The sequence below is a fragment of the Platichthys flesus genome, chromosome 13, assembly GCF_949316205.1.
Source record: "Platichthys flesus chromosome 13, fPlaFle2.1, whole genome shotgun sequence".
Lineage (NCBI taxonomy): Eukaryota > Metazoa > Chordata > Actinopteri > Pleuronectiformes > Pleuronectidae > Platichthys > Platichthys flesus.
Genome location: NC_084957.1, coordinates 13,495,274 through 13,512,119, shown reverse-complemented (window position 1 = coordinate 13,512,119; position 16,846 = coordinate 13,495,274). Strand labels below are relative to the sequence as shown.

General features: G+C 41.6%; 2 protein-coding genes across 4 annotated transcripts in view; one reads left to right on the top strand and one right to left on the bottom strand.

The window, feature by feature from the left end:
• The window catches only part of gpc6b (glypican 6b), an 80,847-nt gene extending 69,165 nt beyond the window's left edge, over positions 1-11,682 (top strand). For both annotated transcript variants that reach the window (XM_062403358.1, XM_062403359.1), the window contains exons 7-9: positions 6,931-7,067; positions 8,060-8,235; positions 9,240-11,682. In XM_062403358.1, coding sequence (XP_062259342.1) covers positions 6,931-7,067; positions 8,060-8,235; positions 9,240-9,445 — 519 coding nt within the window. In that variant the 3' untranslated portion in view covers positions 9,446-11,682. The remainder of the gene's footprint in view (positions 1-6,930; positions 7,068-8,059; positions 8,236-9,239) is intronic.
• Positions 11,683-11,807: 125 nt separating this feature from the next.
• dct (dopachrome tautomerase) lies at positions 11,808-16,073 on the bottom strand. 2 transcript variants are annotated; one of them, XM_062403360.1, is made up of 8 exons: positions 15,785-16,073; positions 15,388-15,687; positions 14,889-14,989; positions 14,067-14,233; positions 13,754-13,933; positions 13,528-13,663; positions 12,978-13,176; positions 11,808-12,191 (listed from the first exon to the last, which is right to left on the bottom strand). In XM_062403360.1, the coding sequence occupies exons 1-8, from the start codon at positions 16,071-16,073 to the stop codon at positions 12,016-12,018; spliced, it is 1,548 nt and encodes a 515-aa protein (XP_062259344.1). In that variant the 3' UTR covers positions 11,808-12,015. The 2 variants fall into 2 exon arrangements, with proteins under 2 accessions (XP_062259344.1, XP_062259345.1); XM_062403361.1 differs by having other exon boundaries at positions 11,808-12,185.
• Positions 16,074-16,846: the final 773 nt, after the last annotated feature.

Genomic DNA, 16,846 nt, shown 5'->3' with positions numbered 1-16,846 from the left:
CTGAAGTGAACGATTCAACCCAGTATTCAACTTCCTCTCACTGAAGTGCGGAATCAAAGATAACTTTGACAACATGTTCCGACAGAGTGGCAGCAAATCAAATATAATGCGTTGTGCAATTACATCAACGCACTGTACAGTGTTTTTTACAGGAGCAGTTGAATCTAAAAGTATATGTAGCATTAAAAAGTTATATTTTGTTATTGTTTCTCAGTTTCTGTTCTGCTTTTGAAACCCAAGCTGCAATATCAAAATACAAAATGTAAAATAACAGCTCAAATTTTGAATCGCAATAAAACTTTACTCGATGTCAAGTATCTACTCCCAGATAGCACCGTAATAACAATCTCACAGTGTTGTCACTGACTGCGCTGTCACCGGGAGATGTTGGAAAGATTTATGCGCCGCTCCGGCTGAGGTCTTTGTCGCGATGTCCACAGTAAATCACGCTGTAATATTCTGCAGTGGCAGATTTATGCTGCGACATAATCAGTCGTAATCAAGGGAAACAGGGAGGGTGGCTTCGCCCGAGGGTGTGCGAGAGTTCAATGGCCCACAAAGCGATGCCAAAAATGGCTTTATAATGAACGCATGGCGTGTGGCCCGGACGAAAAACCAGCACTGCAACTGTCCCAGCAAACCATGTGAAGTTTGCAAGTGGTTAGTGTGCTGCTTTCTGTCCATGATTTCCTTTGGTGTGCCCCATTCCCGTCTGTGTGTGAGAGCTGCAGCACAAACAGCCGAGCGTCTTCCCCGTCTCATCTGCTGTGAAGGCGCAGAGGGGAAACATTTGCTCTCGCCCTCCGTTGATGGATATTGATTGGATGAGAACAGCCCACATCTATATGCACTCCGCTAGTCACCTGCTCTGAGCAACAACTGCCAGTCACCTTTTACAGACAAGGTCAGAGGAGACGTGACAAAGTGGAGACAAGTGCAATTTCAAAACATTAGCACTGAGGTGATTCACTGGGTTTGCTTAGGGCTAGCCAATATAATTTCCAATTTCTTTTATATGCCAGACGGCGGGTCTCGGTTGAGAGAATCTGCTGTTTATGGACAGACCCGAGCCAATGAGGAGTGCTTTATGACGTGTTAGACAGCGGATTAAGTAGCTGTGTCCGAGGGATCTACACCCGCGGGGCCTCTGCCCCCCGACACTCGACACTGCGGCAGTCAAGCTTTTGGCTACGTTACCGCTCCCACACTTGGACAGGGGAGCGCATTAGTTTTTAGGACTGGCTCGCTCAACAATATAACTCGGGACGAGAATGTGATGAAGAGGCAGAGTTATTCTGACTTCGGCCTTCCTGCTTGTGAGAAAGTATTCGGTCTGTCCCCAAAGTGGTCACTGGTCAGGGGAGAGACTCGCGGCACGGCCAAGGCCTCGGTATGAGCAGGGCTGACTCCCTGACCCCTGTAATTGAGATGCAGGAAGAATACTGCATTCGTATCAAATGAAAAACTATTTTAACGCAGACTGGGGCAGCAGTTGCCAGGGAAAATAAGTCGATCGAGGAGTTGTCTGCTCCTTGTGGTTCGGTGGTGAGACCTGCTGCCGAGTCTATGATTAGCCCCAACATGCACTAATTTAGCAGAGACTTCCACCAGAGGGATAAGGGCAGCGATTACAGGCCCCAGATAGGAGCTTGAAATATGATAATTGTTGTTTTACAGGATAGAGGTGTTTTAACTGTCAGGGACAGAATCCCCAATATTTTCATTTCTGGTTTTTGAGAGGGAAAGGGAGATTTAGCAGCTGACAGAGGAGCCAGGGGGGGGAGAGACTGAGCGCGGTAGCTCAAGTCTGGCAGCGCTGCAAGCATGATTTGTGTGTTTTTCTCATAGCAAAACTTAGATAGAAAGTCTGGCCACACACACACACGATATCAGTTTTTCTATTTTTTATGACTGAAAGGCAGATAGAACTCGGGGGGCATCATCCCATAGGCCGATAAGAGCTCAGGCCCCTCACATCACTCTGTTGCCAGGAGAGCGACTGCAGCTTCAAAGCCAGCGACACGTCAGCTCTTGATCTGAGAAATAAGGCGTGGGCATCTGCAAACCTCTGGTCAAAGTACAGCTTGCAACGCAAAATATCCCAAGCGGAAAGGTGGCACGCACGCAGCTGCCGGCCCTGTTAACATGCATGAAGAAGAAAAACCTGGAGCTGCCTGTGTTATCCCTCTGCTACACACACACACAGAAACATGACGGAGGGTAAACATTGTAAGAAATACTTTGAGAGTCTGCAAACACAGGTACGACGCAGCGTCGTAGTTTTGTTTTGGGGGGGGGGGGGCATAATTATTCCATGTAAACATACATGTTTGTTCATTCAAATAAGCCTTTTAAGAGTGAGTAAACACTGTATTTGTATAGGTGGGTTCCATTTGCGGTGAAACAGGAACAAAGACAAGATTATACCTAAGCCATGTGAGCTGTAATATATCAGAGGCTACTTCACCGTGCTGAATTAATCTTCTGTATCGTGTTTTACGTCCTGTTTCCCTGTTCCCGGCGAGGGATGTGTGGAGGAATTAGGAGCAACTGTGCCCTACAATTCATTTAGATCGTGATTCTCAGGATGTTTAAAGTGAAGACGTGGCGAAAGGGTGGAGGAGTCCCGAGATGACTAAGCGTATATATATCACAGAGCGCCGTGAGAGACCAGAGGCTTTATTCACAGACCTCATCCGAGTCCAGTCTGAGATCGTGGGGGTCGGCTGTGGCCATGAAACCTTCACTTTGGCTTAGGACTGAGGTTGTGGAGAGAAAGGCCAAAGAGGGAGAAGAGGGGAGGAGAGGAGGCAGAGAGAGAAAGAAACACAATGAGGTAAAATGTGGTTTGTGAGGAGAAGCAGGGACACAAAGGGCAAAAGAGAAAAGAGCATGGCTGAAGAGGCAAAGAGAGAGCAGGCCCAACTTCACCTCATACTGCAGGTAGCTCTCACCTAAACTGGAGCGTCTTTAACACCTGACTGGGGAAACGTCCTGTTGGATATTGTCTTGCAATCCCATGTTAAATCCAGCGATGTATTGATTCTATACTAACAACGGTTGTTCGTGCAGCTAAAGCCTGACACAGCTCATTACCTCCGCTATGCAAGGAGGGTATGTTCTCTTCTGCGTTTGTGTGTTTGCCAGATTACACAAAAAGCACAGAGTGGATCAGCACTTGGTGGAAGGATGTGGTAGGATCAGGAGAGAACCCATATATTTAGATGCAGGGCATTTGTCTTTTCTTTTTAACTTAAATAGGGCATTTTTCAAAAAATGTCTTGATTTCCCAGCAAATAATATATAGATCTTGATGAAAATAAATCAGACTTGTTTAAGGGACAGATAGCTTTGACTGTGTGCAATTCAAAATAAAGAGCCAAATGAAATATGGATTATAGGGAATTAAAATGTGGTTTGATATGGAGACGTCTCTGCCTTAGTATGCTGGTGCCATACTAGTTTTCATATGCAGCTTCACAAACCCAGTGTACATTTCCTGCCCGGCACCAAACATAGTTAGCGACTAGGTGGAAAACATAGAGGGAAATACAGACAGATATTTCTTTCTCAAGAGTTGGTGGTGACACAAAATGGAACTAAAAGTATAGTGTCATATATATTAGTGTTGCTGTACAAGGCACTTGCTACTGAGTTCAGTTTTAGTTCTTATATGCAGCAGATCAGTATTGAACCTCACTGTTGCCATGTTCACTCTCACTACTAAAAACTTGGCCAATTTATAATGGATCATTTAAAAAAAATACCCATTAGAGCGTTAAATGTGGAATAATTCCCTAGTGAAAATAGGACCTGACAATAACACACTTTACGTCTGTTTGTGTCCAGCTGATTCAGGGAACTGAACATTTTTACTCTATACTTTGAAGCCATTTGTTTGAGACAAATATATGAAATCTGAATCAACTTTTGTCTGCCACGGCTTCTCCTAGGAACTATTTTCCAGTCCCAATTATCGGCTCATTGACTTCTTTGTTCGTGGTGTTTGTTACCTAAGTCTTTCTTTGTGTTTGGTTGTTTTTTTATTCAGTGTTCTCCGTTTCCTGTTTCTTTTTGAAATGATGGCTCCTGGGTTTGGGTCCTCTTGCTCTCCACATCTTAACATTCACAAGCATTTGCAATGTGTTTAATTCCTTAATGTGAATATCTAACGGGACTTTGTCTTTTTTTATAAATAGATAAAACCACTTATTTAAATACCCTACTACCTGGGAGACTGTGATCCATCATAGCCTTGAATGTGAAGCAGGATATTCTGGTTCTTTCATAGGCATATGTAAGCACACGTTGTCATTAAAGTGTAAGGTTATCATCTACATCATGCCTTTAAGAAACATAGAATATGGATGATGTGATGCATAAAACAGGGCAGAGATCAACGCCACTCATTCCCTTGAAGGATGAGCCCCCATCATCACACATAGCCTACACAACAATGAAACCTGATGTGACAGGAAAATTTAAAATATAATTATAACATAATACAATGACAATATAATCAATTACAGAGTAATGTCAGTGTAATTAGATGGAAAGAAAGAAAAAGGGAAATCATGTTTTATAAAAGGCACATTTAGAAGTGTGAAAAGTTGAATTGAGGGTAATGATCTAATAATATCCAGTGTGAAAACCAAAAATGTGTTATTTTTTCTGCATGGCTTTGAATTCCCTATTTAACTATAAATGTTTCATAAATGGATATAATCCAATGCATGTTAATCTATAAATGCAACGTAAGAAGGTGGGCTTGTAAATAGTTTTGGTATCATTTTATCAACAAATAATTGTGTGTGTGTGTGTGTTAGTGTGTGTGTGTGTGTGCGTGAGAGAGAGTAAGGCAAAGAAAGGAAACTAGGTGTTAATTTATCTGTCAGATTTAAAACATCAGTCCTCGTCAGTGACAGTGTGCGGTGAGTACAAATACACGTCTGTCTTTTTGAAACCTTGGTTTGTAATGTCTTATATTTTGTTTGTTGGAGTTATTGAATTCCTTTAAATGAAAAAATAATAAGATAGTAATGATCATGGTTTCAACGTCCAGTGAGTAAATGCTTCTGTCAGCGGCCGTGCATCACAAACTCATAACTTTAATGTCACTGGGAATCAGGCGGAATGACGTCCTGATGTGAGGTGACGGGGGGGGGGGCTGTGATCTTCCTCTTGATTTATAATGAGATTATCTACATTGGCGGTGATGAAGATCTTTGCTCCGCTCACGTGCCTCTCTGCTTTATTGCTCTTATTCTTGTGTCTTTCATTCATCTGTTTCCATGACAAGTCCTCCTTCTCTCTGTGAGACCACATGGAGGCACCACGATGTGAAAGAACCATTAATAGCAAAACATTAATTGGTCTCTATTTGTAGATGTTGGTTCTCTCTTTTCTTTGCTTTCTGCATTTTCTCTCCAGCTGCTGTCAGCGGCTCTCTTTCTCAAAGACGTAGTGCCATCTAGTGTGCGTTGTGGCAGGTTGCATGCTGGGGTGGCTTGTTGCAGTAATTTTATTTATTCATGGGCAATGCGCAACAAAGTGAGAAGCAAATTCATTATCGTGTGCAAAGGGGTTTTTTCCCTTTTCTTTTTTTGACTCTTGTAAGCATCACACATTTGAGGTATAAGATGCTCAATGTACTTTTAATGTGTTTAATGAGTTTAATTCATCTGCCAATACTTGTTTGTTGAGGTTTTTGGGGTCAATACTGCAAATTGAGAAAACAACCTGAGAAAGTGAACTGTTATTTTCTACTACATGAACCTGCACGGCGGCAGCATGTTTAATAAAGGTTAGTTTGTCATTCCAGGTGTAATTCACTCATTCTCACTGGCCCGCTTTTTTTTTTTTTGCTGGCAGACCCCACAAAAAAAACGGTGAATCCCTCACTTGATATACTAAAGTTAATGTGTGAGCTTTAGTCAAACATTGCCAGTCAATCTCTCGCATTGAGCGCAGCCCTGACCCTCTGGGCAGTATCAGAGCTGCTGAAGTGCTTTGGCATCAGTGTGACAGGATTAACACATCAAAAGCACTGTCGGGGCCTACAGCAGCGTCACACACTCAGTACAGCACCTTTCATGTTCTGCTCAGGTTCACCACAATTTCACGTAAGCCAACAGCAAGTCAGACGGAAAAAGATAATGGGTCAACCCGCCGCTATCAGGCTTCCCCCCTCAGCTCCAGTGAAATATGTCAAATTCTGTGTGTTTGATGAGAGATTGGAGTTCAACAGGCTCAAGTCGGGGAAGCGATATCTGCCTGTGTCACATGGCCGGGATGCAAAGGATCGTTTGAGTCTGACATTCAGGCTGAAACCGCTGCCTCTGTACTTTGGTCCCGTACTTTTCTCAATGCAAAGCTTCACAGTCATCACGGAGAGGAAAATTCAATCCAGTGAAAGTCAGGGGTTAAGGTGTCTCAGGGTTAACTCCCATGATTTAAAACCTCTTTGTTAATATGAGGTAAGAAGTGAGAGTGGGGAGATATTATAATTTAAACATGATTCATTTTATGAGTCAAGAAAATGTAATCTGGTAAATTCAAACCTTTCATATACTTTCTTTCATTGCCTGTAATTTCTTCCATATGCTTTTACAAGGATAAATGGTGACGAGGAATAGCTGTAAGGGCATCGAGCTTTCAAGTGTAAATAAAGTCAAGTGTGTGTGGGAGGTTTTTAACTAATTTTAAAATGCATTGATTGGAAATGTCTGGTATGTTTTGTAATTTATTGCATCACTCAATAGGAATAACGTCTTATTAAGCGTGCATCCAATTCATATTTCACTTTTAGACAATATTATAAATATGAGCTTAAACACAACTTCAAAGTAGTTTTTATCTTTTCCTGTAGACTTGTTTATACAATTAGTCATCTCTTCTTTTTCCCATGTAATGACCCCTGTCTTTGCCTAGGTGGTTGACATAAAAGAGAAGCTGAAGCTGTCCAAGAAATTCTGGTCCGACCTGCCCGAGGCGATGTGCGTGGAGGACAGAGTGACCGCCGGAAATGCCAGCGATGAGGAGTGCTGGAATGGACACGCCAAGGGCAGGTGAGGGCATCGGGGCTACGGGGCTGATGCAGGCTTGAACAAAAGGTTCTTAAGAAGTCTGTTCAGCCCGCCCATTGTTAATCAGTCTAATCCTAGAATTAGGGAAACCAGATTATTTACTTTCTCTGTTTTAAACTCAACCCAGCAAGTGCTTTGCATAACTGTGATTCCTGAACTAAAGAAATGGGATTTGTTCTTCTGAAAAAGTAGAGCGTTGATCATTTCAGTTCTAATTTGCTTTAACGCTATTAGGATTTTTTTTGCTGGAGTCATTCTGTCGAACTGTTTTAAAATGTGCTACCAGCGTGGTGTTTCCTCAATTAATCTGATTACATTTCCAAGGCAAATATTTGCTCAAGCAAATGCCTAAAGCCATTAAGTGATGTGGGCTACATGTATGTGTTGTGTCAACAGTGGGATTCCAAGCGGTTCAGCATTCAAATTCTCAAAATAACCCCTATTACTAATACTTTACTGCTGTTTATTGGTGTTCTATCTGTCAACTGCTTTAATTGGCTGTGATCAAACAGACAAATCCCTCATGGAAATGAAACAGGACCTCTTCAAAGATTTCAGAGGTCTATATTTTCCGGAGTGGCTTGGGCTTATAGGAAAAACAAATGTTGTTGTGTCAGACGGTTTGTGGAATGCCCTCACGTGACGACCTGCTGCTTATATATCAAACAAGAATGCAGGCAGCTGACATGTTTTCCCTGGAGAAACAGCTCCTGGCTATGTCGGAAAACATTGCCCAACATGATTAGGTCAAATGTTCATCAGGCCCGGACTGCTTCTCCTCAAAGAGCACTTGTCAAGTGCGGCACTAGAATGAGACCCACAGTACATCTCAAATCAGCAAGCAAATGTTAAGAGTGTTCTCCTCTCTGTCATTGTTCTTCATAGACGTAAGAAAACTCATATGATGAGGCACCATGTGAAAAAATAGTGCCGTCATTATATACACTGAATTCACAGTCTTTTCAAACTATCAGGTATTTCCCCGAAGTCCAAAAGGACGGACTGACCAACCAGGTGAATAACCCCGAGGTGGGCGTGGACATCACCCGCCCAGACACCTTCATCCGCCAGCAGATCATGGCTCTGAGGGTGATGACCAACAAACTGAGAAACGCCTACAACGGCAATGATATCTACTTTCAAGACTCAAGTAAGCTATTGCCATGCAGACCCATGTGACAGCGGGCACGTTTTTTCTTTCTCTCTTTAGGCAGTAAATGTATTTTTAGTGTCACCATCCCTGCCCTGCTTGGTCAAGTTAATGCAACAGCTTGTCACTCATGTTGATAAGCTGTCCCTCTGAAATACCTCCTGACCTTGACACAGCGGTAATTAGCACAATGAGAAAAACAAGGTCAGCTGCAAGTCCAAAAAAACACACAAAAAAGCATCACACTTGCTTTAATATGCTGCATTCTCTTTAAATACACTTAGAACCAACCACATTAACCGACGTTAAATAAGGTTCGGTTCAAATGTCAAATTGGAATTTACAGAAATTGGTGTCTCATGGAGATGGGGTCTGGTGTTGTGAGTTGTATTTTTTCTAAAACCCTGATTTGATATCACCACAGACAGCCCCCTTATGAAACCACATTTAAATTCACCATATGTGTTAGCTTCAGATCTGCACACAGTCATTAATATCGGTCCCGTAAGCATGTCAGATTCTTTTCAACTCTAAACACATAAATTATTCTCTGAGAAATCCCGGAACATTTTACAAAACACCCAATTTCAGGAATGATTAAGATCCTGGATCTGCCCCCTAACCTGGATGCACACAACCTTTAAATGGGTTCTTTCCTGATCCATATCACAACATAACAATTTGTAGTAATTTTAACAAAAACGCAGACAAAAACATAACCTCCTTGGTGGAGGGAGCGATGCTGATGACAGAAGAAAGAATGAACCAAAGAGATTGATACTAAATAACCAACTCAATCGACATAAAATATATAATAATAATATAATCATCTGTTAATATTAATACGAAAAACATTATTGTAGCCTTGCTCCTGAGATACATGTGAGCGCTGTAGCTTTGAGGTGACAGTTTAGTATTGTTGCGATCTGCTTGAATTATTGACTAATGTTACTTTGCTGTTTCATTGAGGCGCGTCTGGCCTGTGTTTTGTCATGGTGCTGCAGGTGATGAGGGCAGTGGCTCAGGCAGTGGCAGCGGCTGCACAGAAGTCTGCCCCACGGACACGGACGGCGCTGCCACCGAAGCCCCAGTGGTGGAAGCCGACCGGAGCGGGCCCGTGGGTGACTCTGCCCCGCCTCATGCACCCTCTGTAGCCCTGCCAACCATGCTGGCCCTGTCAGCCCTGGCACTCCACCGCCAATGGAGATAATGCTGGAGGAATGGGCCAAACATGAACAGCAGGGACTTTTTTCTTTCCTTTTCTTTTTTTTTTGCATTTTTTTTTTGTATTCAGGCAGATTGGAGCTACGGTCAAGCAGACAGTATTCAGGCTGCCAGCCTCGAGGCTCGAGGAGTCTGCTCTGAAAAACCAGAACAGTCATGCATCATGATTTCCCTCTTTCCCAAAGATCATGCAGTGCCGTCCTTAGACTCGATTTCATGGCATCACTTCACCATCTTCACACCGATGCTGCCCGCAACTCAACAAACTCTGCTACAGAGGTTGAACAAAAAAAATAAGGTGTTTCTTGCACATATGGCAGGTATTTGGTAGGTAATGTGGAAAATAGTAACACGCACTTTTGATTGTTTTGATTTTTTTTAAATGCAAAAACTGTTTGTGTGTTGAAATGTGTTGAGAATGTGGTTATTGCTGCACTTAAAAGAGGCATAAAAGGTTTCCTACATGTTTAATATAGAACAAAAACAAAGGGTTTATCCAAATGACATCAAATTCAGGAACACTTGGTTTACACCTACAACTGATTCTTTGTTCCACTGTCATCAACCCGTGTGCCAATTATGAGTGTTTTCTTGTTGCTCCATCTTGTGTTTTTCAATAGCCTTGTGACATTTGGCAAGATGTGTAGGTTCAGTTAGTCATGGGTTGATCATGTGACTGCTCTGATCCATGAGCCTGTTCAACAGCCGCCTTGTGCTACGTCTCAAGTTCTGTTAAAAGGGAAACAACGGACATTATTTATGCACTCATTAGCTGGTTTGTCAGGCTCGGCTTCAAGTTATTGTCGCACAGAGCAGGTGCCACCGGTGTGATAGTGATGCATGACACAAGTGGGCAAAACCAATTCTAACCCTTACTAATGTACTTCTTATGATTTTAATGTATTTTTTTATTAGTAGGGGTTTATGTCTTCTTTAAGTCACAGTTTACACAGTGTGCGTCCACCTAACCACTGTAAAGAATGAGTGACTTGCAAGCACAGCCACTTAGTGAGCAAATACACTTATCATTTGTTTTTAAAAGATCTTTAAATAGTGCTTAAAATAATATTATAATGCCTTATAAAGGAAGTCCCACAAAGTTAATGGAAAGTCATGAAAATCACATAAATTCAATGGGATCTCTGTATCATTTATAGTAATTAAGGCCTGAGCGTTTTGATTTTTGAAAATATTTGATAAATATAAAAATTACTAGTATTTAATAAATACTATTGCCAAAGCTTATTCTGTTACTGTTGTAACAGTTTGGATAAATTACTTATTAAATTGTGCATCGTGGCAACAAAACCTTGTCAAAGAGTTTTTAAAGTTGCGAAATCAAACTATTTAAAATAAAAAATAATTCTTTTCCACAGTTATGCAAAAGAAGAGGGATTTATTAGGAGAAGAAGTAGCAAACAGCACACAGTGGGCACTAGAAATGCAAAGAAAGGGTCCCTAAATTTATCTGCAAAGCTTGAATGGTTATGTCTGCAGCACAGACAGGCTTGAAGCCGACCACAGTCACCTGTGAAATGAGAATATGTGGAGACCGGACAGGGCTGAATGCTCCGCTGAAGCTCCTCAGTAGAGCGTACTTTCAGAGAATGTGAGAGGCCTGGCACTGCTGAGGGGGGCGGACAAAACCAGCCTGTATGTACGTCCACTGTTCTCTGAGAACCCGTCAGCTCCATCACCGGCGGCCCAGCTAAGCTTACATATCCTGCCTACATAGCCCTTGTTATAGCCTCTGCGGTTTAGCCATGAATATTTGTCAAGCTTTTATTTTTTATTCAGCATTTGCATCCACATCGCAAGAACAAAAAATACGGAGAAAATGTGTGAAATATGTCATTTGAAAGGACTCTTTGGTATGAACTTGGACCGTACAGGAGGCCCTTTTTATGTTTTGTATCATTGAACTTTTAATGGTAATATTTTTGCAATAAAAACGTTGAAAATGGTTGTCTGGTCAGACAAATTATCTGAAAAATAGAATTAGCAGGAAAACGCTACGAGTCAGCATTTTTTTTACTAACGGTGTGTTGCAGTATGAATTCAAGTCATGACGACGTTTAAGTGCGTTTGGAGTTTGAACATAATTTCAAACTGAGGGGGTGAGGGGCTAGATGAACAAATATGCCTTACTGTTTTTCAGTGCAATTAAGATGAATGCATTTGTGTTTTGTTACTGTTCTTGAGAATAAATATTTATTAAAAACATCCCAACAGATTTTTATTTGTGGCGAGAGTTAAAAAAAAGGCAATTATACAAATTCTTAAAATTTTGCTACGCCGGTTGAAAAGAATCTCCTCAGTTACAAGCTTCGGTATAAGTTTATTTTTGATTGGTTTCATTTAAAATGTGCAGTAAGTCATCATTTTTTTTCAGTGGATCGTACAATTCACATTATTATTGTTGGAAATTTGCCTTAATATCGACAAAGTACAAGTGGCACTCATTTAAAATGATTAATATGTATGTCTCGCTTCAATGCTGGGGTTGTGCAGAACATTGCAGAGTGGCTGCTCCATCTCTCCGGCAGCAGGTGAAATCTAGGCTTCGTCTGTGTACTTCCTGTTTGTGAAGTCTGCTTTTATTAAAGGTTCAAAGCCTCTGTTTCTCCGCTGACGCAGGTAGAGCACGAAGATAAGGAGAAGCACCAGGAGACCGATGAAGATTCCGCCAAGAGTGGAGCCCAGCACAAATGCAGTCGTTCCGGGATCTGTGTCTGTGAACATGAAGCACATGGAGATTAAAATGGAAACCTCTTTTTTTTATCATTTGTGTTATTATTGCTGGATGTTTTAAAAGTGCAGCGCCATATGACAGAGAGAGATTTGATTGATTGAATGTCTGTCAACCAGTATCTATGATTTAAAAACTAAATTGTAGCCAAATTTTGTGGTTTACAACCAAAATGTCCAATTTGTCCATTTCAAGACGCTGAACTGAAAACAACAGAGGACAGTGACATTAGCATGTGTTTGCTTTTAAGCTTTAAAATAAATGTAAAAGAAGGATGATTAGAGTATTTATCAGGGAATTTGAGAATTAGGTCATAATCTCACAAAAATTGAGTCGTATTATAAGAAGAATAAAGTCTTAATATTATGAGAATTAAGTCATAATATTACAATTATAACGTAGTTATTTTAGGCTGCATCTTGTGATAGAGGAGTTTCAGAGTTTTTAATTTTTTCAAAGCATTTTGACTCTTTTCTGATTAAATTACAACTTAATTCTAGTAACATTGTGTCAGTTTCTCTTCATTATGGCCTAAATACTTGAATAGAAAGAGAAGGAGATGACTTGTGCTTTAATCTGAGGTCAGAAGGAAGTTAAATTGTGGACAGAGCCAGATTAGCTGTTACCTCCTCTTTCCTGTCTTTATGCTAAGCTAAGGTAACGGAAAAGCTGTAGCATGAGAGCGGAATCAATTTTCTTATATAACACTCAAGAAAAAAATGTAAAAGTCAGATATTCCTTCAAACCCGTTCTTTAAACTCTTACTCACCCAGGGCAATGGCGTAGGAATATCCCAGCTGTTCAGAGGTGACGTAGATCTCCTCGTTGGTGATCGGAGGGAAGAAGGGAACCATGTTGTAGTCTCTGTTGTGACCGATGGGCGCCATCTCGTCCGGGTAGGTGGAGTTAGTCGGAGCAATCCTCCGCATCCACTCGTCGAAAATGGCATCGGTGAAAGTGTGGAGCACCTGCGAGGTCAATAAAACATCACAGGGTTAATTTGGATAGTAACAACAACTCCACTGTGGCATTTCCCCGTGAAACCATTAAATGTCCAGTGTGTAATATTTGGGTGAAAGGGATCTACTGGCAGAAATTGATTATAAAATATTCCTAGTGATGTTTTCACTAGTGTGTTTCATCTTAACTATATGAATGTGTATTCTTTACCCTAGAATGAGCCCTTTATATTTAAATACTTGATATTTTTACAGTAGCCCGGACTCTATGGAAGGGGAGTGGTATTCAGCCGCAACATTTAACTTCACCACTAGATGTCACTAAATTCTACACACTGAGCCTTTAAGGCAGATTCTCACCAGAAAGATGGGGTCGTTGGCTGCGGAGTGGGACAAAGAGCTGGTTCCATTAAGCATGGAGTGGACGAGGTTGTGAAGGTTGTTGACTGAGTCATCAAGTTCTCCGTCGGGTTTTTCGTACCCTTCAAGTGCGTTTCTGTGGGTTGCAAGGCGCAGCGTGTCGTCAGGGTGAAGCAGCAGGTATGAATTTTAAAACGATCATTGATGCCCAACAGCGGGATCATACCTGAAACTGAAGGAGGAGTTGGTGAAATACGGAGGGCTGTCGAAGTCTCGGATTCCAAGGCAGCTTCTGACGTCACTCATGGTGGGCAGAGACATGTTGCTTTGCTCCATGACCCCTCTCTGGATGAAGCCCTCGCCGGTGCCGTTACACAGAGTCACCAGGCGATTGTAGTCATCCAGACTTCAACGGGAAAACAATTGAAACATTAAAATGCTTGACGATATACAAACATGTCTATTTACATTTATTTCCTCATGATCTTATCAACAGTTATGGTGTTCTTTCTTTTGAGCCTCGGTTTTTTTGTGCTGACCTGTTGCACACCACCCCCCATTTAGAGAATCTGGACTGGTTGCTGATGAGGGAGGGGTTGTCTGGGTGTCGGCCGCCGAGCAGCGAGTCGGTGCACACGTCACAGTCACTCTGCCCTGTGGCAAAGTTCCAGTAAGGGATCCCAAAGTTCTCATTGCCCGTCAGCCTCTGCAGGGAACAGACACATGATCATTTACATTATCAGAGGATTCCTTGTGTGATCTCTCTGTTGTTTCTATTTCCTATATGCATGCGGTCTGTCATCTATCATTCCCTCTTTTTCAAAGATTTCTAGATCAGAATCAGCTAATTGTAAGCATTTAAAAAATGATCATTCCAGAAACCGAAAACATTTTATCCTCATTTCTTTTATCTTGAAAAGGAAATATAATTTAGTTTAGTGCGGGAGTCTCTGTGATGTATTTGTGTCTGTGACACATTAATAGTAATAGATATGTTGCACAGTAAAGTCATTTGTTTAGCGCTTTAACTTATTTTTAACTGCTTTTTGTGGAGAAACAAGCCTCATACATCTTATACATCTGACACTGATTAAACAATACAAAATGCAGTGTTAAACAACAGCCTAATTTAGGATTTTAAATCAAGTGCAAATTCAAATACAAAGAGATAGCACAATACTAATGGGATAAACCCAAAGTGGGTGATTTTATGTAAATCTTAAATATACATTTAATACAAAGATCAAAGATGTACTTTACATTCCAAACCAACTGTTTCAATAATCCTTGTCATCCCAAACATAATTGAATAAGATCAATATAAAGACAAATAATAGCCTTTCTGTGAAGATTTGTCGTACCTGTAGTTCTCTCTCCAGACTCAGAAGGTGATACCTGTGCCAGGTGATGAATGCTGGACCTTTGTGGGAGAAGTCGATGGCTTTGAACGGACGACCTGGACCTGCAGGAAGATGAAGGGACTGATGAGCTCGGCTTTGTTTGATTCAGAGGAAACGAATGAGTCATTACTCCTCGTGTTAAAACGATAATATTAGAGAAACAGTTCCTTCTTAAATAAATGATGAGTCAACAACACATTTTCTCCTTTTTTAGTGGTTTGTTAACCAATTTAACTTTCAAAAATTCTGAGAAATAGATCCATAATTCATTTAGAAGAAGAAATGGGACAATATGTAAAGATTCAACTGTTCAATAAAACATTTAAATAAAATGGTTTTAAATTGTAAAAGGAAATAACAGTTTCACTACTAATTTATTGTTAATATTCCTGATATTATCAAGTTGTTATTTAAATAATCTATACGTTTTTAATCGAGAAATTTGAGAACAATCATTTACCAAGAAGAGTGTCTCGCACTGAGTAGTAATGTTGCCACACAAAGAAGTCGTAGATGGAGATGTTGGCAATCTGTGGCTCGGTTCCGTTTGGTCCCAGGAGTCCCAGCCAGTGTTGGGTGGCAATAACATAGTCTGGCTGGATGGTGGTCTTGGCCAGTTCCAGGGCGTTGAGGAACTCCTCGACCTCCTCGGGGGTCAGGTCATGGAGGTTCTTGCGCACCACTGGAGCTTTCCTCTGGTCACAGTTTGGACCAGTCCAGCCAAACTTACACTGGCCACAGTCATGACCTGCAAAGTTACCTGCAAAACAGAAAAGAGTTTCATGTTGTTGATGCTTTAGTTCAATCCACTTTCACTCACTGTTTTAGAATGTGGATAAAACTGAAGAGCAACCCACCGGTACATCTGCAGGTCTGGTTGAAGAACTTGGTGGGCCACCTCTCTCTGTCGTCCACGTTTCTCAGTCGGTACGGTCCTCCCCAGGGTTTGCTGTCGACTCGGACCGCCGAGCATCCCCCTCTCCCCGACAGAGAGCCACACACGTTGGCAGGATCAGAGCCCAGAGCAGGGCAGCACTGCTTGGACTGGATCCCCTCCACTGTGCAGCATACTCGTGGAAACTGGGCCTCTGCCGGCTCAGGCCAGAGGAGTAAACAAAGAAAACCAAGAGCCAGGACGCTCTTCATATTGCACCTGCTTGTTTCCTCCAGTCAACGGTGACAGATCGGTTTGTAGATCAACTTTGCAGAGAATTCGTTTCCCTAGATGAGCGTAGAATTGCACTCGGCTGTGGAGTGTGTCTTCGAATTAGACTCAGTGGTACATCAGTGGAAAAACAACACTTAGACCCGGATCATGTTGTGTTCCAGTCGGTTACATGCACATTAAGAAAGCCTGTAATTTTTGCTCTTGCTTTTGTAGAACCGGGGGGGATTAAGTCATTAGTCTTGTGATGATCACCTGACAGCCGAGCTGTGAGCTGGACTAAAGAGCTGGCTGCCTGCCTGCGCGCCCTGGAGGCACCACTGGCTTGTTGCATGGCTACTTTGTAGCAAAAGACTAAATTGTACCTCGTCGTAAATTAGAAGCTTCGCAAGCTTCCATTGACCCAAACGTTTCATCCGCTCCTCAGCTGACACCCTCTGCTGCAGAGCGTGTCAGGCGAGGAAAGGACAAAGTAGGACTTGTGGGACTTGACGTCCTAGTTTAACTTATCTCTCACACACCGTGTAAAACAAAATGTACATTAAATAACCTCATATACAAAGAGTTCAAACATTAGTTTAAAGAAACTGATTAAAAGATGTTGCTTTGTCTGATATATTAAGAAAACATGAAATAGTGTATAAATACTATGCAACACGTTGCAATTCTTCATACAAGAGTTTTCATGTACTTAAAAGTAGTAGTAGTAAAGTATTTGCATCAATCTTAATTAATATAATGCTGTGTGGTGTGT

What these genes read in the sequence shown, in the direction of transcription:
- dct (XM_062403360.1), bottom strand. Translation starts at nt 16,073, where the DNA reads ATGAAGAGCGTCCTGGCTCTTGGTTTTCTTTGTTTACTCCTCTGGCCT. An exon ending in AGTGCGAGACACTCTTCTTG is followed by an intron (nt 14,990 to 15,387) that starts GTAAATGATTGT and finishes ATCTTCCTGCAG; the next exon opens with GTCCAGGTCGTCCGTTCAAA. An exon ending in GTCTGGAGAGAGAACTACAG is followed by an intron (nt 14,234 to 14,888) that starts GTACGACAAATC and finishes TGTTCCCTGCAG; the next exon opens with AGGCTGACGGGCAATGAGAA.